At 36.0% G+C, this 22,591-nt stretch overlaps 1 protein-coding gene across 1 annotated transcript; it reads right to left on the reverse strand.

Annotated features, from left to right (window-relative positions):
- LOC106058678 (uncharacterized) lies at positions 1-22,495 on the reverse strand. The gene is made up of 2 exons (XM_056032121.1): positions 22,102-22,495; positions 1-9,668 (listed from the first exon to the last, which is right to left on the reverse strand). Exon 2 carries the CDS (start codon positions 9,609-9,611, stop codon positions 4,185-4,187), a length of 5,427 nt encoding a protein of 1,808 aa, XP_055888096.1. The 5' UTR covers positions 9,612-9,668; positions 22,102-22,495; the 3' UTR covers positions 1-4,184.
- Positions 22,496-22,591: the final 96 nt, after the last annotated feature.

Here is a 22,591-nt window from a genome sequence, read left to right on the forward strand (position 1 = left end):
TTTTAAGACCTGCTCATTTATTTGTCACCCAGCAAGCAAGTAGAATAGAAAATAAAATAAATTCATGTGAAACGTTCAGTGTGTTGTTGAGTTCCACAACTTTGTGTTCACTCTAGATCACATTGCTCGAATGAAACACTTCAAAGAATGCTGACAATGCTTACGGGAAAAAGAAATGAGGTAAACATCTTTCTATAGACCCGTAGGCCTATAACAATATAAATAAACTACACAATACATCACAGTTAAAAAATTAAAGCTCTTCATAGTCTATAAAGGTCAATGAATTCAAATATCTACCAACAAAGCACTGACCGCCTCTTCGGCAAGTTAAACAAAGCTTGTCAATAAATAACACACACACACACACACACACACATATATATATATATATATATATATATATATATATATATATATATATATATATATGCACATATATAGAAGTAACCTATTCTTAAAAGAAATATGATCGTCTGCTGCAAGCACTTGTCCGAACATAAAAATATAATAGCTCCTTTCTATGAATACATGTCCTTTGACTCCCCATCCCAACCTAAACATATAGTTATATCATGGTTTTATCAACATCAGATGTAGCTTCAAGTTTGGATTGGCGAGAAAACATTGAACCCCTACGAAGTAAAAGGAATATCAACAAGTCAACATTCGTTTCAATCACTCAGCAGTGGAACAAATTCCAAAAACATTGATACAAGTTTGTTTTTTTAAAGAAATGGCAAAAATTACAATAATATTGTATTTACAAAATAACTTGTTTAACGCCACCCAAAGAAGATCAAGTTTGAGAAGATGTATTACATGAGACAAACACAGTGTATTACATGAGCAGACACAGTGTATTACATGAGACAGACACAGTGTATTACATGAGACATACACAATGTATTACATGAGACAGACACAGTGTATTACATGAGACATACACAGTGTATTACATGAGACAAACACAATGTATTACATGAGACAGACACAGTGTATTACATGAGACAAACACAGTGTATTACATGAGACAGACACAGTGTATTACATGAGACAGACACAGTGTATTACATGAGACAAACACAATGTATTACATGAGACAAACACAATGTATTTCATGAGACAAACACAGTGTATTACATGAGACAGACACAGTGTATTACATGAGACAAACACAATGTATTACATGAGACAAACACAATGTATTACTTGAGACAGACACAGTGTATTACATGAGACAGACACAGTGTATTACATGAGACAAACACAATGTATTACATGAGACAAACACAGTGTATTACATGAGACAAACACAATGTATTACATGAGACAGACACAGTGTATTACATGAGACAAACACAATGTATTACATGAGACAGACACAGTGTATTACATGAGACAGACACAGTGTATTACATGAGACAAACACAATGTATTTCATGAGACAAACACAGTGTATTACATGAGACAGACACAGTGTATTACATGAGACAAACACAATGTATTACATGAGACAAATACAATGTATTACTTGAGACAGACACAGTGTATTACATGAGACAGACACAGTGTATTACATGAGACAAACACAATGTATTACATGAGACAAACACAGTGTATTACATGAGACAAACACAATGTATTACATGAGACAGACACAGTGTATTACATGAGACAAACACAATGTATTACATGAGACAGACACAGTGTATTACATGAGACAGACACAGTGTATTACATGAGACAAACACAATGTATTACATGAGACAAACACAGTGTATTACATGAGACAAACACAGTGTATTACATGAGACAGACACAGTGTATTACATGAGACAAACACAATGTATTACATGAGACAAACACAATGTATTACATGAGACAAACACAAAGAAACTGAAGACCCGGTATTCCAAAACTAAAGTTTTCTATGTTCTACAATTCAACAGATGGCAAGGTCTGAAAAGGAACTTTGACGTAATTTTAATGTGATCAGTAATACACACATCAGTAATACACACATCAGTAATACACACATAAGTAATACACACATCAGTAATACACACATAAGTAATACACACATCAGTAATACACACATAAGTAATACACACATCAGTAATACACACATAAGTAATACACACATCAGTAATACACACATCAGTAATACACACATCAGTAATACACACATCAGTAATACACACATAAGTAATACACACATAAGTAATACACACATCAGTAATACACACATAAGTAATACACACATAAGTAATACACACATCAGTAATACACACATCAGTAATACACACATCAATAATACACACATCAGTAATACACACATCAGTAATACACACATAAGTAATACACACATAAGTAATACACACAAGAAATACATCAAGTCTATTAAATATAGAAATAAATAAATCCAGTTTTCTAAATAATAATACCTAAAAATAAACCAAGACTTCTCTAGACGTTTTTGGCATGTAGCCTAGTACACATCTTAAGGGTTTATCCAGTATATATGTAAGAAGGCCATTTTTTTCTTCATTCATAATTCAGTGTTATTAAATTATAATTATTAAATTAGAAATGGGGTAAACTAAAAATAAAATTCTTGTAAATATATCTTAGATTTACTATGTATAGATATTAGATGTGTGTGTATGTACGTGTGACTAACGATTTCACATTAAGAAACATACATCTCTCATTTAGAACTTAAATAGTATATAGAAACACTGAATAGTTAAACAACTAAAAAATGATTGACTTAAGATAATACAATGAACTTACTATTAAAATTAGAAGACTAGACTATAACAATGTGTAAATAAATTCTAACTAAAAAAACAACAACAAAAAAACAGCAGCGTTTCATTCACAGAATAGGGTCCGCAAAACGTCTGCAGAAAAAATGGTCTACAATTAAAAGACAGTTAATCTGATCGGATAACTTGAATAATCACCTGGTCCATCACTACTGTTTAATATGTCTATTAAACGACCTCAATCGAAAATCTGAAGACATTCTTAACTTGAATATACCCGACTGGGTGTGAAACCCTTTTGGAATATCTACAACTGAACGAGCTTTTTCATTTCAAGGCTATCACAAAATCCGCATTACGGGTTATTGTAAAGAAGTTTGAGCCGTACTTACAGTTTTAAAATGCCATGAACCTCATTCAAGTCATTTTTTTTTAAATATTTTAAACAAAAGTTATAATCTCAATAAACACTCCATTTAAAATAGAAAAAGATTTGTTACTTATATAATATGAATTTATGTAGATTTTTCAATTAGGGGTCCGTGGGCAGGTTTTGACTATTTAAATGTGTCCCACGGGTTAAAAAAGTTTGAGAACCTCTGATCTAGAAGAGCCGAAAGCTGACATGATTAGGTCATATTGTTAGACATGAATCCTTTTCAATAATCTTACTTCAAGGTACGGTGGAGGAAGCACGAAGAAGGGGTCGTGAAAAGGTCACCTAAACGAATGGACAGACCTCCTGCTAGGAACTGCTGCTGATGGGGAAAAGTGGAGGGCTTTGGTTACGCGAACTGTCACAGCTCCACTACGACGCAAGTCCAGAGGTAAATGATGGTGATGGTTTAATAAGGTGTAATACATCTCATTTAAAACTCATTTGCTACTTTTAAGTACTGTGAATGGAAACAATTTTCGCAATATCCAATTCTGTTTTACACAAGCGGCTTACAGGTAAACCATCTATATTTAATTCTGTTTAACACAAGCGGCTTACAGGTAAACCATCTATATTTAATGATTAGTCATTTTTCCGAATCCGAGAAAAAAAAAAGTATAGGTGTATCCTTTCGGTTGATAGAAGTTTATCATTTTGTCTAGTTATATAAGTATAGTATATGGTTGGAAAAGAGGTTACAGACAATAAGCATAGGAAAACAAAAGTATCGTAGAGTAAAAGCCATTAACTGAGGTTACATGTTTGTCTTGTGTGAAGGAGAGAATAAAAAGCTAAAAGTACATTTTATGGATGAATTTCTCTCATAGTCAACATGCGGATCCATTATATTATACATCTGCAAAAAAAAATCTGTATTTCCAATACATCGAAGAGAGAAGTTATACAAATGAAGTGAAATAATTTTCTATTGAAACATGTTCAAGAATATTTCAGAGAGTTATCTGCAGCAAAGTCTAACCAATGCTCCCGTGAATATTTCTAAGATGTTTGTAGCAGTCCGAGTCATTAATAAAGGTCTCCTGGCAGATCCAACAGAAATGAGCACGACAAGCTCCGCACGTCATGTGGTTGCAGCCTTCAGTTTTCTCAATAGGGGCACGACATTCTGGACACAATTTACGATTTTTGGGATCCGATTTTTTCCACAGTTCAAACTGTAAATCTGCTTCTTGTTGGCTGGCAAACATTTTGCAAGAGACACCGACGTGGTAATTGGAGTGACAACTTGTGCACAAGCTAATTAGACAAGCTGGACAATTAAATTCATGACTTTGTTCATCTTCTGTAACTTCGTATACAACTGGACAGTTGGCAGTCTTGCAGTATTTATATCTTCTGCTGTTTGTAGCCACCAGAGAGTCTAGTGAGCGTTGGGCGAGTTTCGATTCGCTGATCCAGTTTTGTTTCAAACAGAATCTTAGATCTTTCCAAACTAAAGCCAGTGAACAATTTTCTTTGACACAGTCTACGGGGAATTGTTTGTCTTCAACGGCAACACTGACCATTGCTTTCAGACAAGTGTGGCAGTAACTATGGCCACAGCCTTCTAATCTATACAGTTCAGTGCAACTTTCAACAGGACACATACATACTACACAATCTGGCAACCATTTCTCTGCCAGTTGCTGAGCTCTTAAAGCCAAATCTTTTTCTATCGCTGCGATTTCATTTTCTGTTTGTGTTACAGCTCCAGGTGATCCAAAAATAGACAATTTCTGCTGCTTGAAATCAATGTTTGCATCCATCAAATGAAAATGTTCAATAATTCCATTTGGCAAATCACCAAACCTTTTCATTATCTCTTTCATTAAACCTTGTGGCTTTTCATTGCCACTTAAGAGTAGGACAGATTTTTTAGCTTTGATAAGCTTATCAAGAAATTCATTTATTTTTATAGTACAACTGGTAACCTTTGCACTTGAACCATACAAGTGAATCCTTTGTTTCCTGTCATCGACAACAATTAAAACTCCCACTTCTTCTTCTATTGTCTTCAAGAACTTTTTACCTTCATGTTTCAAAATATTTCGTGTGAGATCAGAAACGCTGCAGTCAATAATCTCGCCATCCAGTTTTTTCTGGAATAAATCTCTTGCTTGGACTAAACATGTGGCTGATTTAGATCGAATGTCAACAGCAAAGTCTCCGAGCGTCAATTTTCTGATCTTTACCTCCACTTGGTTCTCACTTTGTAAGTATTCAGTAATTTCGTCAAAATCAGCTTGGCTGGAAGTCATAATAGATTTTGAGATGTGTAAAGTTGTCTTTAGACTAGGATAAATTTCTACTTGATTTCCTTGGATTGCTAGTCTGTTCAACATGTACTGACACAGTTGTTCCCCTTCTGATATTTTATCAAAATGGATGAATCCTGTATAATTTATAGTTTGATGCTTTGGTTTGAGAAGATTTATTTGAAATATATTGTTTGGTAGTTGTAAATCTCTACAAAAACGCCTCAATTCATTTGTAAGAAGAGCTGTCATATCTTTGACTTCGTCGTTCCAAGTCTCCACTTTGTCTCGGATCACACTCACAAATAGTTGTCTTGCTATTCTTCTATCATTGCCAACTAACAGAAGAATGCTGTTCTCAATCTCGCGTTCATGAGCTTTGCCAGTTCGAAAGCAAATCAAGTCTTGGCCCTCTCTTGACAGTTTGATTTCACATCGACCATGAGTTAAAACAATATATTGTCCCAAGAGTGAAGCTTGGTCTATAGGAGAACATTTAATAAAAGCTGTTCCATTGCCTTTGATTGGTCGTCTGCACCACGTCACTTTAGCTTCAAATTTACTTTGAGCTCTTGTTCTTTCAAACTCCGTTTTCAAAGAGGCAACATTATTGTCATCTTCCTTAGTCAACTCCACGGCATTCTTGGCTTCCTGTTTGTTCTTGTATCTAAGGAAGCCCCAAGGGTTTGAACTTTTGAATTTAATACATTCAACAATTTCACCAAAAGCAGAAAACTTGTGTCGTATTTCTTCTTGGGTTGTTCTAAAAGAACTGTTCCGTATAATTATTTGGTTACTTTCATCTGGCATCAACAAGGATTTGACTTCTGCTCCTTGACCCAAGACCACACGAAATCCAGTTTTATCCGAGCCATTGGTGTTTTTTAACAGAGGAATCTCATCTTCTTCTAGAACTAGAGTTTGTAAAATTGTTTGTTTGCAATGTTTAATGTCGTCAGCAACTTGAGAATTCATTGGAGACGAGGAATAAATATCAATGGTTCCCATTTCTCTGTCAGCTTCTACTACAACTGTTGACATTCCACTGTTAGAAAGTTCTTCTTCCAATTCACGTAAATGTAAATACTTTGGACCAACTAAATGTCTAAACATCGTTAATCCAATCTCTTCTCTGAGAACAATTTCAATCTTTCGTCTTTTAACTTCTTCCATGTCAAAAGATAATTTCTTTTCTTGCAATGCTTCCTGTACCCAGCCCTCTTCAACGATGGAGATACATTTAATAAAATCTTTGGTTGTCTTCATGAATTCAGTGTAAACAATCCATTCAGGTTTGGCATTGAGACTTGTAAGACTGGACGAGGGATGAAAGTGGACTTGTTTTTCTACTTCCAGGGCATAATAACCAGCTCTAAAGTGACCTAAATAATGAGACAAAGAGAAGATGTAGGCCTGGAATATCAGTTTTTGAAAGAAACTTGTTACTGATATAATGTCACCAAAGGAGCTTTCTACATGAATATCAGCTTCCTTTTTAAGTATTTGAATCATTTCATCCACACTTTGTTTGGTGTAAGTGACAACTTTGTAATTTATGCTTTTGTCCTTACACCAGTTGGATTGTGATTTTTTAGGTACATTGGTCCAATCTTTATACACTTCCAGCCAAGTAAATACATCTCCATCTTGCGAACCATAGTGTAGTTTAGTTTTGGAAGATTTCTGTTGGTCTGTTTCTGAGATCCCTTTATAGAACATATTACTTCCATTATTTAACAATGAAGCTATGACTATGGAATCATAGAGAAGATTTCGTTTGAATCCATGATAAATAAGAAAACCTTGTCTGGGATCAAAAGGCAGTTTATTGATCCACTTTCCAAGTTCTGTTATCCCATCATTAGACATGGCACCTAGATGAATCAAAGTAGACATAGCAGCATCAATAGCATCTTGTCCTGGGGATTCTACAAAATCATAATATCGGCAATCAATGCCTAGAGCAGCCAACTTTAAAACTGCTTGGCCTAAATGAACTCTAAGTATTTCTGGTTTACTAGAAGGTTCCATTAACTTGTATCCACTTTCAGAATAAAGTCTGAAACACTTTCCACTTGAAGTTCTTCCTGCTCGACCTTTTCTTTGATCTGCTGAACTTTTGCTGATGACATGAGTTCCCAGAACATTAATGTTTTTCTTGGCATCATATTTGACTTCCTTAGCAACCCCAGTGTCAATCACATATTTAATCCCATCAATAGTGATCGAAGTTTCAGCACTGTTTGTGGCAAATACAATTTTTCTAATGCCATCTGGCAAAGGTTCAAATACTTTCTTCTGTTCTTCGGGTGGAAGTTGTCCATGCAAAGGAAAACATTTAAAATTGGTTACTCCTCGCATTTGCTTCTGGAATTCTTCACAGCATTTCATAATTTCTACAGGGGAGGTAAGAAAGACTAAAATATCGCCTGGCTCTTCATGTCTGTGGACTTCAATGGCCTTAGCTACAGCTTTTCTTTCGTGGTCCTCAAACTCCACATCAGTGTCACAGTCATCGTAAACAATGTCAACTGGAAACATCCTACCAGACACACGCAACTCAGGAGTCGAATGAAAATATTGGATGAATATTTCAGGGTCAATGGTTGCAGATGTGACAATAACTTTCAGGTCAGGTCTTTTAGGTAAACATGTTTTGATCATGCTGAGTAATAGATCTGTATAAATACTTCGTTCATGGGCTTCATCTACAATGATGCAGGAATAGCCAGAGAAATGTTTATCTTTTAGGCATTCATTCAGTAGGCAATGATCTGTTGAAAATATAATTTTTGTGTCGCCCCGTTTTGAAATCATTTTCTTGATACCAGTTTTGTATCCAACAAGTTGACCGACATTGACCACCATTTCTTTTGCTACTCTTTCTGCCAATGTTATCGCTGCTACTTTTCTGGGCTGAGTGCATACGATTGGTCCTGTCTTGGCCAGTCCAGCTTCATAAAGATATTGAACCAGCTGGGTGCTTTTACCAGAGCCTGTCTCTCCAAGAATGACAGAGACTTGGTTTGATGTCACTTTCTCTATTATGTCTTGTCTCCTGGCATACATTGGAAGTGCATTATCAAGTCTCTGACACTCGATTCCAACCTTTCGTGAAAGGGCAATTACTTCTACTTCAGATGTTTTAGTTGGTTCCAGATTGTGCAGCTTTTTGTTCAATTCAGAATTCCAATCAAGAAACATTTCTAACTGTTTTTGCTGTTCTTCCATTTTATCTTTCAAAGCCATTAATTCAGCAGAGTTATCCTCGCTCGTCTTTGCGCTGAACTCTTTGTATCTTTTTGTTTGTTCCTCGAGTTTCTGTTCATGTTTTTGAATAGTTGACCCAGTCTTGGTTTCAATTTGTTGTAGTATTTTTTTAATGTTTTCCTTTATCTCTTCTTCTCTGTTATTATGTGTCACGTGATCAGGTGACTTCCTGTCCCTGGATCTGTTCTCAGTGTCAATAAAGAATTCCACTTTTTTGTTTAATGTCCCACTCATTGCCTTGCACATGTTTTCTAGGATCTTTTTGTCAGGCTGATGAGCTTCAGTGGTCAGCACTACAGTGCATCGGGTTGTTCTACCACCTCTAAATATTGTCTCTTCTTCCAGCCGAAGTGTTCCTACGTTGGCAAAATGTTGTTTGATTGTAGCTATCACTTCGTCGACATCTTTAAAGCGATGAGAAATCTGAATAGCAGCTTTTGTAGATTTGTGAGTGCTAGGCGGATCTGACCAATGGGATGATGCAGCAGAGCGTGATGTATAAGTCCTAGAAGATGATGTAACACAGAGAGCTGTATCCTGTCTAGCGGATGTAACTAAATGGGATATGTTGGAAACGGGACTCTGGGCACTTCTAGTATCTATTGACATCAAATCGGGCCTGCTACCATTCATGTCTAGAGCATTTATCCTCTGTCCATGGCGGCCCATGGAACTGTTACCACGACCTCGACCTCTGGCAGTTCCAGGTTGAAATGATCCTCTGAAGCTCTGATGTGGATGTCCAGGTCTAGCATCAGAATGATCATTCATATAATAGTCATTGTCTTGTAACCCATCAGGATTCAACATCTGATGACTTGTCGAGAGTCGATTGTTTCTAGATCTATTCCCGTATGAGAGTCTGTTGGTATTCATTGCTAGCTTACTTGTACACTGCACTGACCCATACGTAATGCTACACAGACTTGTTTACTGTGAAGAAAAAAATAGGAAGAACATAAATAAATGGTAACAGATCTTATTTTATTTAGTTTTTCAACTCAATTAATAAGCTCAAGAAAAGTACATGTATTTCATTCTCCTAAAACTATTTACAAAATGTTCCTTCAAAATAGAATATCGCTACTAAGACAAACTATGCCAGATTTTTTATAAATGGAGGCCATATATAGAATTTTGTGTAGGGTTCCTACCATCTTCAAGCTACAATATAAATGTATATTATTTCAAAATAATAATAATAATAAGGAAATATCATAATGTAAATTCATATCATAATTTTTTAAATCTAAAAGCATGCAATATTTATTAATTAAGGAATTGAGTAAGCTACTCGTAAATTTGACCACATTTCCCTTATTTTATTATTTTACTATCCTATCTATGTTTAAAGAAAAAAGAATATTGTCATTTCCTATCTCGACATAATCAAATTCGATCTAAAAGTGGTATGAAGTGTATGCGTAGTTTTCTGGTGTAATCAAGAGGAGAGGTGGACGGTTTGGTTGTGTAGGCTAAAGAGATTCTGTTGAAAACAGAAGGTGGTCAGTTGTAGTTTAAGTGGACAAATACAGATGTGAACATTGGAGAGAGAAGAACAAGCGAGAAAGACGTGTGACAGAAAGACGTGTGACAGAAAGACGTGTGACAGAGAGACGTGTGACAGAAAAACGTGTGACAGAAAAACGTGTGACAGAAAGACGTGTGACAGAAAGACGTGTGAAAGAAAGATGTGTAACAGAGAGACGTGTGACAGAGAGACGTGTGACAGAAAGATGTGTGACAGAGAAACGTGTATTTTAAGTGAGTTAGATTTTGATAAAAGTAAAATTAAGATTAACACTGTTTTATTGATCCTTATGGAAATTTGTTGTGATTACAAGGTCTCATTTCTTATATAGAGACATATACATTTCAATAATTTCATTCATGTTTTTACATTGATGTTTATCTATAAATAAAATTTATATTGAAGTTTGTTTAAAAAGAAGCCAATTTAGGTTAGTTTCAAGCACTACATCAAAAATAAACTAGGCCTAGACTGATTTAGTTTTACTAGCTGTTTGAAGCTACAAACATTTAATATGCAATATAAATAATAGGAAAGATGTTTATGTCCAGTTACATAATTTTGTATGGTTCTCTGGGGTACATATCTTTTTATGTCCAATACTATAGGACATATCTTTTATGTCAATGATTAATAAATATATGATATTTATTTGTAGGACGCCTGTATGCATAGCATGACGTGTAGGACGTAATCATCTTCTTTTTTTGAAGTAACGACTGTATTATATAAGATAAGATAAGATTTGTACGAAGTATTATAGTCCGGAGACTGGACAGCAACAATCACAGGAAGTACTTGCATATGTGACTTGACTCTTCAATACAGAATACGACGTTTTTGTACATAAAACATAAGACAAGATAAATCCAATTTCATGAAATATAAAGTAATCCATTTCGTCTTGAATGATACACTAATCACATAAACTTCAATATATATTCACTTGGTACATCTTGTTACATTGTGAATTGGCTGACTTACTTCTTACATGGTCACATCGCTGACTTACTTCTTACATTGTCACATCGCTAACTTACTTCTTACATTGTCACATCGCTGACTTACTTCTTACATTGTCACATCGCTGACTTACTTCTTACATTGTCACATCGCTGACTTACTTCTTACATTGTCACATCGCTGACTTACTTCTTACATGGTCACATCGCTTACTTACTTCTTACATTGTCACATCGCTGACTTACTTCTTACATTGTCACATCGCTGACTTACTTCTTACATTGTCACATCGCTGACTTACTTCTTACATGGTCACATCGCTGACTTGTATCACTTCTTACAAGGTCACATCGCTGACTTACTTCTTACATGGTCACATCGCTGACTTGTATCACTTCTTACATGGTCACATCGCTAACTTACTTCTTACATGGTCACATCGCTGACTTACTTCTTACATTGTCACATCGCTGACTTACTTCTTACATTGTCACATCGCTGACTTACTTCTTACATTGTCACATCGCTGACTTACTTCTTACATTGTCACATCGCTGACTTACTTCTTACATTGTCACATCGCTGACTTACTTCTTACATTGTCACATCGCTGACTTACTTCTTACATGGTCACATCGCTGACTTACTTCTTACATTGTCACATCGCTGACTTACTTCTTACATTGTCACATCGCTGACTTACTTCTTACATGGTCACATCGCTGACTTGTATCACTTCTTACAAGGTCACATCGCTGACTTACTTCTTACATGGTCACATCGCTGACTTGTATCACTTCTTACATGGTCACATCGCTAACTTGTATCACTTCTTACATGGTCACATCGCTAACTTGTATCACTTCTTACATGGTCACATCGCTAACTTGTATCACTTCTTGTATCCTTGACAAACTTCACTAACTTACTAAACTCTGTTACATGGTCACATCGCTGACTTGTATCACTTCTTACATGGTCACATCGCTGACTTGTATCACTTCTTACATGGTCACATCGCTGACTTACTTCTTACATTGTCACATCGCTGACTTACTTCTTACATGGTCACATCGCTGACTTACTTCTTACATTGTCACATCGCTGACTTACTTCTTACATGGTCACATCGCTGACTTACTTCTTACATGGACACATCGCTGACTTACTTCTTACATGGTCACATCGCTAACTTGTATCACTTCTTACATTGTCACATCGCTGACTTACTTCTTACATAATCACATCGCTAACTTGTATCACTTCCTACATTGTCACATCGCTGACTTACTTCTTACATGGTCACATCGCTGACTTACTTCTTACATTGTCACATCGCTGACTTACTTCTTACATGGTCACATCGCTGACTTGTATCACTTCTTACATGGTCACATCGCTGACTTGTATCACTTCTTACAAGGTCACATCGCTGACTTGTATCACTTCTTACATTGTCACATCGCTGACTTACTTCTTACATTGTCACATCGCTGACTTACTTCTTACATTGTCACATCGCTGACTTACTTCTTACATTGTCACATCGCTGACTTACTTCTTACATGGTCACATCGCTGACTTGTATCACTTCTTACAAGGTCACATCGCTGACTTACTTCTTACATGGTCACATCGCTGACTTGTATCACTTCTTACATGGTCACATCGCTAACTTGTATCACTTCTTACATGGTCACATCGCTAACTTGTATCACTTCTTACATGGTCACATCGCTAACTTGTATCACTTCTTGTATCCTTGACAAACTTCACTAACTTACTAAACTCTGTTACATGGTCACATCGCTGACTTGTATCACTTCTTACATGGTCACATCGCTGACTTGTATCACTTCTTACATGGTCACATCGCTGACTTACTTCTTACATTGTCACATCGCTGACTTACTTCTTACATGGTCACATCGCTGACTTACTTCTTACATTGTCACATCGCTGACTTACTTCTTACATGGTCACATCGCTGACTTACTTCTTACATGGTCACATCGCTGACTTACTTCTTACATGGTCACATCGCTAACTTGTATCACTTCTTACATTGTCACATCGCTGACTTACTTCTTACATGGTCACATCGCTAACTTGTATCACTTCTTACATTGTCACATCGCTGACTTACTTCTTACATGGTCACATCGCTGACTTACTTCTTACATTGTCACATCGCTGACTTACTTCTTACATGGTCACATCGCTGACTTGTATCACTTCTTACATGGTCACATCGCTGACTTGTATCACTTCTTACAAGGTCACATCGCTGACTTGTATCACTTCTTACATGGTCACATCGCTGACTTACTTCTTACATTGTCACATCGCTGACTTACTTCTTACATGGTCACATCGCTGACTTACTTCTTACATGGTCACATTGCTGACTTACTTCTTACATGGTCACATCGCTGACTTGTATCACTTCTTACATGGTCACATCGCTGACTTACTTCTTACATTGTCACATCGCTGACTTGTATCACTTCTTACATGGTCACATCGCTAACTTGTATCACTTCTTACATGGTCACATCGCTAACTTGTATCACTTCTTGTATCCTTGACAAACTTCACTAACTTACTAAACTCTGTTACATGGTCACATCGCTGACTTGTATCACTTCTTACATGGTCACATCGCTAACTTGTATCACTTCTTACAAGGTCACATCGCTAACTTGTATCACTTCTTACATTGTCACATCGCTGACTTACTTCTTACATGGTCACATCGCTAACTTGTATCACTTCTTACATTGTCACATCGCTGACTTACTTCTTACATGGTCACATCGCTGACTTACTTCTTACATTGTCACATCGCTGACTTACTTCTTACATGGTCACATCGCTGACTTGTATCACTTCTTACATGGTCACATCGCTGACTTGTATCACTTCTTACAAGGTCACATCGCTGACTTGTATCACTTCTTACATGGTCACATCGCTGACTTACTTCTTACATTGTCACATCGCTGACTTGTATCACTTCTTACATGGTCACATCGCTAACTTGTATCACTTCTTGTATCCTTGACAAACTTCACTAACTTACTAAACTCTGTTACATGGTCACATCGCTGACTTGTATCACTTCTTACATGGTCACATCGCTAACTTGTATCACTTCTTACATGGTCACATCGCTAACTTGTATCACTTCTTACAAGGTCACATCGCTAACTTGTATCACTTCTTACATGGTCACATCGCTAACTTGTATCACTTCTTACATGGTCACATCGCTAACTTGTATCACTTCTTACATTGTCACATCGCTGACTTGTATCACTTCTTACATTGTCACATCGCTGACTTACTTCTTACATGGTCACATCGCTGACTTGTATCACTTCTTACATGGTCACATCGCTAACTTGTATCACTTCTTACATGGTCACATCGCTGACTTGTATCACTTCTTACATGGTCACATCGCTAACTTGTATCACTTCTTACATGGTCACATCGCTAACTTGTATCACTTCTTACATGGTCACATCGCTGACTTGTATCACTTCTTACATGGTCACATCGCTAACTTGTATCACTTCTTACATGGTCACATCGCTGACTTGTATCACTTCTTACAAGGTCACATCGCTAACTTGTATCACTTCTTACATGGTCACATCGCTAACTTGTATCACTTCTTACATGGTCACATCGCTAACTTGTATCACTTCTTTTATCCTTGACAAACTTCACTAACTTACTAAACTCTGTTACATGGTCACATCGCTGACTTGTATCACTTCTTACATGGTCACATCGCTAACTTGTATCACTTCTTACATGGTCACATCGCTAACTTGTATCACTTCTTGTATCCTTGACTAACGTCACTAACTTACTAAACTCTGTTACATGGTCACATCGCTGACTTGTATCACTTCTTACATGGTCACATCGCTAACTTGTATCACTTCTTACAAGGTCACATCGCTAACTTGTATCACTTCTTACATGGTCACATCGCTAACTTGTATCACTTCTTACATGGTCACATCGCTAACTTGTATCCTTGACTAACTTCACTAACTTACTAAGTTTTGCATATAGTTCTTTCTGCTTGCTGGAAAGCTACTTCCCTCAGCCACTAGTCAAGTCATAAAATATTTCTGAACTAGTGCTTAGTTGTTCCGTCAAATATTTTCTACTTTAACCCTTAAAAGACGTGGTTAGACTAACTCTAAACATCAGAATATTAATTCCATTTTGCATGCACTCATTGTAAAACAGCTCAGGACTTTAAGGCTTAAAGAAGACGTCAAGTCTTTTTGAAGTCAAAGCTGTGCTCATTAAACCGACTTTCTGTTTTTTTTTGTTTGCGACTGGAAGTTTTGTATAGACACTCTGCTGTCTGGTAGTGTTCCGTAGTATTAAGTGATGATAGACACTCTGCTGTCTGGTAGTGTTCCGTAGTATTAAGTGATGATAGACACTCTGCTGTCTGGTAGTGTTCCGTAGTATTAAGTGATGATAGACACTCTGCTGTCTGGTAGTGTTCCGTAGTATTAAGTGATGATAAACACTCTGCTGTCTGGTAGTGTTCCGTAGTATTAAGTGATGATAGACACTCTGCTGTCTGGTAGTGTTCCGTAGTATTAAGTGATGATAGACACTCTGCTGTCTGGTAGTGTTCCGTAGTATTAAGTGATGATAAACACTCTGCTGTCTGGTAGTGTTCCGTAGTATTAAGTGATGATAGACACTCTGCTGGCTGGTAGTGTTCCGTAGTATTAAGTGATGATAGACACTCTCCTGTCTGGTAGTGTTCCGTAGTATTAAGTGATGATAGACACTCTGCTGGCTGGTAGTGTTCCGTAGTATTAAGTGATGATAGACACTCTCCTGTCTGGTAGTGTTCCGTAGTATTAAGTGATGATAGACACTCTCCTGTCTGGTAGTGTTCCGTAGTATTAAGTGATGATGTCTTCTTTACTCTGAACGTGCAATTGATAATGTCTTGACACAACTGAGCTTCAGGTTGAACTAGTTTCACTCTGCTTTATCATAATCTGCCTCAAGTTCCCAATGGCGAACATTCAATGAATTTTATTGGGTTGAGAAATGTTCCAAAAGTGCACAGTTATGTGTAACATAAGTCTAAAGTTTTTTACCACTGTTTGCTTATCTTTTGGTAAGGATCTCAATAGTTTCACATTTTTCATTGCACATCAAATTATGTCTGTGGTGCATTTGTGACGATATGCCCCTGTAACTCTACGCCCAGCCTAACCCTACATCTATCTAATAGCATTCTATCACAGGATAAATGTTTCCGTTTGATAAAACCATAATGATTATTCTACAGGACATGATTATTCTACAGGACATGCTTATTCTAAAGGACATGCTTATTCTACAAGACATGATTATTCTACAGGACATGATTATTCTATATGAAGTACGCTTGGAACAGAAACAAAATGAAACATTGATTAAAGCGTCTGAAAAACAAAAGAATTACAAAGTATTTATAATTCTAGCACCTAGGTATCCCCCCTCCCTCCCCCGGGCATATTTTGTCCTTTTTTTTTACATTTTTGTAAAACAAATAGATTGATTTTCTCTACACACTGAGCTGTGCCCTGCAAATGTATGTGGGAGAATGCTGTCAATGAAATCTGTATCTCATGACTTGATCCATTTCTATAAAGTTGTTTGTAAACTGATAAGCAAAGATTTTATAAATAGACTCTGTCTGGGCGTGTGGTATGAGCTCAGGAATGTCGTCATGATGATCATGATGGCCCAGGGTTTGAACCCTGAAGGATGCCATATCCCGTCTTCCTGCGTGAGGTTTGGGCTAGGAAGTAATAATCTTGAATTATGAAGGAGCATCCGAATCAAGCATCCGAATTACGTACAGTTAAATAGAACAAAACTATAGACTAATAGTCAATGAGGCCTACAATTTTAAATGAAAAAAAAAATGGACCTCATTCACCAATCGTAAACAAACAATATTTTATCACGTCATCATATTGATAAAACAACGAAAAAACTGTCACGTGACAGCCACTGTGTATTAAGATTAGATCGTAATTTGTATAGAAGAGATAGAGAACCACGTGGCAAAATTCGATCAAATAAAAGAGTCTAGATCTGTGGTCTTCAACCTTTTTTGACCAACCGCTCCCTTTTCGTATATTTTCTCTTTAAAAAATACTTCAGCGCCCCCTGCCGGACCAACACCAATAATGAAAAGCGAGAACGCTCATTTAAATGAATTAGGATTGATTCATCCTGTATTTCATTCCATTCTGTCACTAACAGATTGTTAATTTGTGAACTACTATACAAAAACTACTAAAACAAATTAATTCCACTTATCTTATTCATGGCAAACCAGTAACACAGACTAAAAACGCAAAATACCTAGGTGTTATAATAAATGAAAAACTGTCATGGAATCCACATATTGATGAAACTACAAAAAAATCAAACAAAGCATTAGGATTTATTAAAAGAAATTTCTATAAATCAAATAAGAACATAAAACTAAAATGTTATTTAACCTTGGTTAGGCCGATAATAGAATATGCATCCTCTGTTTGGGACCCCTCAACTCAAGAAAACATTAAGAAACTAGAACAGACACAAAATAGAGCAGTGCGATTCATAACAAACGAATATTCACATTTGACTAGAGTAACACCTTTAGTAAAATCACTAAATTTAGAAAGCCTTCAGGACAGAAGGCTCAAAAGTAAAGTAGCAATAATACATAAAACACTGAACCATAATCTTCAAATACAAAAACAAAATTTAATAAAATACTCTGAAAGACACAAAGATAAAGGCACATTCCTCCTCCCATATGCTAGGACAAATTTGTACAAATACTCCTTCTTCCCTAGTGCTATTAGAGCATGGAATGGGTTGCCTGAGCTAGCCAGGAAAACCAGTGACTTGGCAGAATTTAAGTCATTGGTTAATATGCATGACTAAATGCATGACGCGTAGGATGCGGTCATCTTCTTTTTTGAAGTAACGTCTGTATTATATAAGATAAGAAAAAAAGGATGTAAAATAGCTTCTAGAGATTACACATAATAATTCCTCTCATTGTCAGGACTTTTTTCCCCAACTCGTTTAATAGTTCAAATTATTGAATATAAATTGTTTTAGGTTTAATTTCAAACTAAATATAATGGAACTATTATTTATGTTGAATTCACACAAAACTAACTTAAGCTACCGGAAAACTGGTGTCTCATGCAGTTCGACAATATTAGAAATGTCAGGCTTTAAAAAGTCAAAGCAAGGTGAAAGCCTCCTGTACTGGCTACATCCCACCTAGTTCTTGGCTAAATCATGACGTTTGTTACGGCACTCTATCCAGTTTCAACAATTTATGTTGAAGGAAATACTAAAAGATAAGAATTCCATTTTTGACCACAGTTTTGGTATCTAATTTAACCGGAACATTTCAATGCAGCCATATCTGTGTCGTGCCTACTATTTTGAAATTCTTTTTACTGATGACATTATTAGTAACTCTATTTTTTCCTGTTTAAAAAAATAAGTCGTCCATGCTTAAAAGATTAAATTGATGACATCACTAGAAGTGAGTTACCATTTCTACATTGAGCATTGCTAGGTGAGTAACCAAGACATCGATGTTCTCAGGCAGTAATTCATTGGTGATCAAACCAGTTCTGAGAGATTGCAAAACTCTTTTCATTAGGACAAAAAAAATTTAATGTCTCATTAAAAGAGTTTTGAATCAACACAGGTCTGTTTCTTTCCTTTCAGGTTCCTTTAATTCATTTGCTTTAGATGCCTGCCATGTCAAACATTTCTTAACCTCCTTTAAATCAAATAATGAAACCTCTTGTTTCTTGAACAATTCTTCAATTAAATTCAAGAGCTCAACAAAGCGAGTATGACTTATTCCCTAAGGCAAGCCAGCAAACCTCAATGAATCATTTGTTTCACTGTTGAAAGATGTTCAAGATGTTTTGATTCTATTTTTAGACCGATGAAAGATGTCACGGTCTAAAACTTTGAGCAATTATAAACATTTAGGATAAAGCATTTGAAGGGTCCAACCCCTGATGAAACCCCATCACTTGCATAAGCTACATAATTTTGTAAGTGTTTTTCAATATTTACAAAAGAAAAGTCTTTACTAAAGTAAAAATAAATTTATCTTTTGTATTACACAACATTTCTTATCGTTCAGAAAAAAAAAACAAGTCCTCATTAACATCACGAAAACATCGTACACAAACAAGGTAACACATTATAAAAACATGGTCCATTACAAGGTAACACATTATAAAAACATGGTCCATTACAAGGTAACAACAAATAATTATACATTAATCACAAAGATGGAACGTTCAATTTGTAACATCATGAGACTTCCGTTTGTTTTGTAAATCAGTTCTGCAATTGTGTAAGAGGCTAAAACATAAAGTAAAAGGACCAGATATTTGGGCGATACACACATGTCGGTCAAGGCACGTAGAAAGGCTTAGATTTTTTTCGAGCAACATTTCAACATCTTGCATGATATTACAATACATCATGATGTACACACACTTTGCAAACTTTGTATGCCTACACACACAATAATTCTAATAACTGCAGGATATCTGAAACGGTTTTAAAGATAGAACATCCTTCTGTGCGACCCATCTGATAGCGATAACCTGTCCAATAGCCGCTTCTCTCTCTGAAACACTCGGCAAAATGTTCTTAATAGTTTACTATTGCCAATGTTATCCCTTTTTTCTAACCAACCGCGTCATACAAAATAGAAAGTCGAATACGGAGGGAGGAACCTTTTCAAAAGTTCATGCTTTTGTTCATTTCTGAACCTAGTCGTCAAAATGGCAGAAGATACTTCGAGAGCACTGACATTTGGCCCCTCATCAAACAGAACGTCTGCCAGGAATAGTAAAACGTAATGGTGTGTACAAAATGAAACCACAACTCATCACCCGGGTTTTCAAAAAAGCTTTAGATAATGGTTGTAAGTATGATTTCAAAGATATAATTTAAATAGTCTTTCCACCGAAGGCTTCTGAGTTAACCACTTGGTTTTTACATAGCCCGAAATTCTACTATATTCTAAATGGACAAATATTTGCTTTTTACGTTTAAAGATTTCCCGCGAAGGGTGCAACAAAGAATTAGCTATATCATCAGGGGAAACAATTTCACTTTATAGTGGGCTCGAAGCATCCATGAACACTGTCAAAAACTGGACATCACTAGCTGGTGCTTTGCTTTGTTAAGTTTATAGTGTCCGAACCTTTAGTAACGATTGCTTCACATTTGGTTCTTGCAAATGTCTATTTTGTCATCCATTTCTTAGCAATATCGAAGTGCAGTCCATTGGCTGAAAACTATAGGATAGGCCAGCGGTTCTCGACCTTTTAAGCTCGGCGACCCCTTTTTACAATCCCCCACTCTGCCGCGACCCCCACCCACCCTCACACATACAGCAATAGAAAAGTAGACAATAGCATTCCACATTTTGATGGTCTTAGGCGACCCCTGGTAAATCGTCAATCGACCCATAAAGGGGTCGCGACCCACAGGCTTTTTTTTAGGTTTCGAATAAGAGAGTGAGTCTTTCTCAAAACAATTAGATCAATTATAAGTTAGGCCTGGGAGGCGCGGTGGCTGAGCGGTAAAGCGCTTGGCTTAAAAACAGGGGGCACCTCTGAGTCCACTCAGCTCTAATGGGTACCTGACATTAGTTGGGGAAAAGTATAGGCGGTTGGTCGTTGTGCTGGCTACATGACACCCTCGTTAACCGTAGGCCACAAAAACAGATGAACTTTACATCATCTGCCCTATAGACCACAAGGTCTAAAAGGGGAACTAGTTAGGCCAGGTTCACATCTAACTTTACATTCACTTTCACCTATCCTTTGATCTGCTGGACAGTTGGGGCACTACACAAGATCTGTTAACCTTCTTTCTCCATTCTTATCTCTCATTTGCCTTTGATATAATTTCATTTGGATGTTCTTTCTGAAAATATTGAAGCCTGCCTGGGTGGACCTCTTCGGGGGCCGATTTTGAGTTTGTGTTTCCACACAAACTGTCTTTTGTAACCTTGTTTCTTTTAATATTGTTTGTTTCACAGCCTCAATGAAAAAATGTTTTTATGCAGAGTAGACACATTGGCATTGACGTTGATCATGTGACCATTAGAACTCATGGAAAGAGAAGTAACTCTGCATTAATTAAACTGGAAAGTTTTTCTCTTCGACGACATTTGCCAATGTTTTCATTTTAAATAGAAGTTAAATATTGTATTGTATATTAAATATTGTATTTGATTGTAATCTTTATTGGCTTTAACATAAAAAATAACTATTACATATAAATATAATAAACTTTTGTTTACTGGTAGACTTATATTGTAAATAAAATAAACTATAAATTAAAATGCTTTTTTTATTTTTGTTTATTTATCAATAGTAAGTGTTAAGACCAAAAGAGATATTAGAAATTTTCAACTTGCAGTTTTTTTTAAATTACCACAGGAAAAGGAAATTCCCGAACTAAAAAAGCATTGTTTCTGTTCTTAAATTAAAAGCAAACTAATTATAATTCAGCAGCGTTAACCTCTCATCTATCTAAAAAGACTTTTGTTTGTTTCAGAGCACCTCTTCTTTCATCTCCCAACAACCCTTTGGTGCCCAGCGCCCCTGATTTCATGAAATTTATAATATTATATAATTATAATATATATATATATATAATATAGATCTACTAGGTGCCGGGGGAAGGGGCGTTTTCGCCCCGCAAGACCACTGATCTAGATTCTAAATCCTAATATTAGAAACATAACAATTCAATAGATCTACTTACCTAGTCAGTCTCGAAGACAAGCCTTATTATTATTACCTATTCTAGTCTAGTTGCCATGTAACCATATGTTCCTTTAAAATTTTCACTTAATTAACGAGCTAATAAAATAAATAGGCTATATACACATCTGTTTATAAATTTACTAGACTAGCAGAGAGATCAATAATTAATCTTAATCTCATTACTTTACTAGGCCTAGATAAACGTTTATAAAGTGAATCTTGCACTAATTTATAGATTTGGATCTAGATCTAGTCAAGACATAAATAATGATAATAGATCTATATATAAACATTGGGTTATTGTCCTTTCATTTTTAGTATTTAATCAGAATCTATTGGAAATTCCGCTGATACGGTGCAAGTCAATGAAAACAATTATAAGACTGCGTTTTATGTTAGTATAAATTTTAATCTATACAATAGAAACGCGTTTTTTTTTTTCAAATACAGAGAATAATTAAGCAGTCTAAAATCACGTTTATAAACTT

The sequence above is a fragment of the Biomphalaria glabrata genome, chromosome 6 (genome assembly GCF_947242115.1).
Source record: "Biomphalaria glabrata chromosome 6, xgBioGlab47.1, whole genome shotgun sequence".
Classification (NCBI taxonomy): Eukaryota; Metazoa; Mollusca; class Gastropoda; family Planorbidae; genus Biomphalaria; species Biomphalaria glabrata.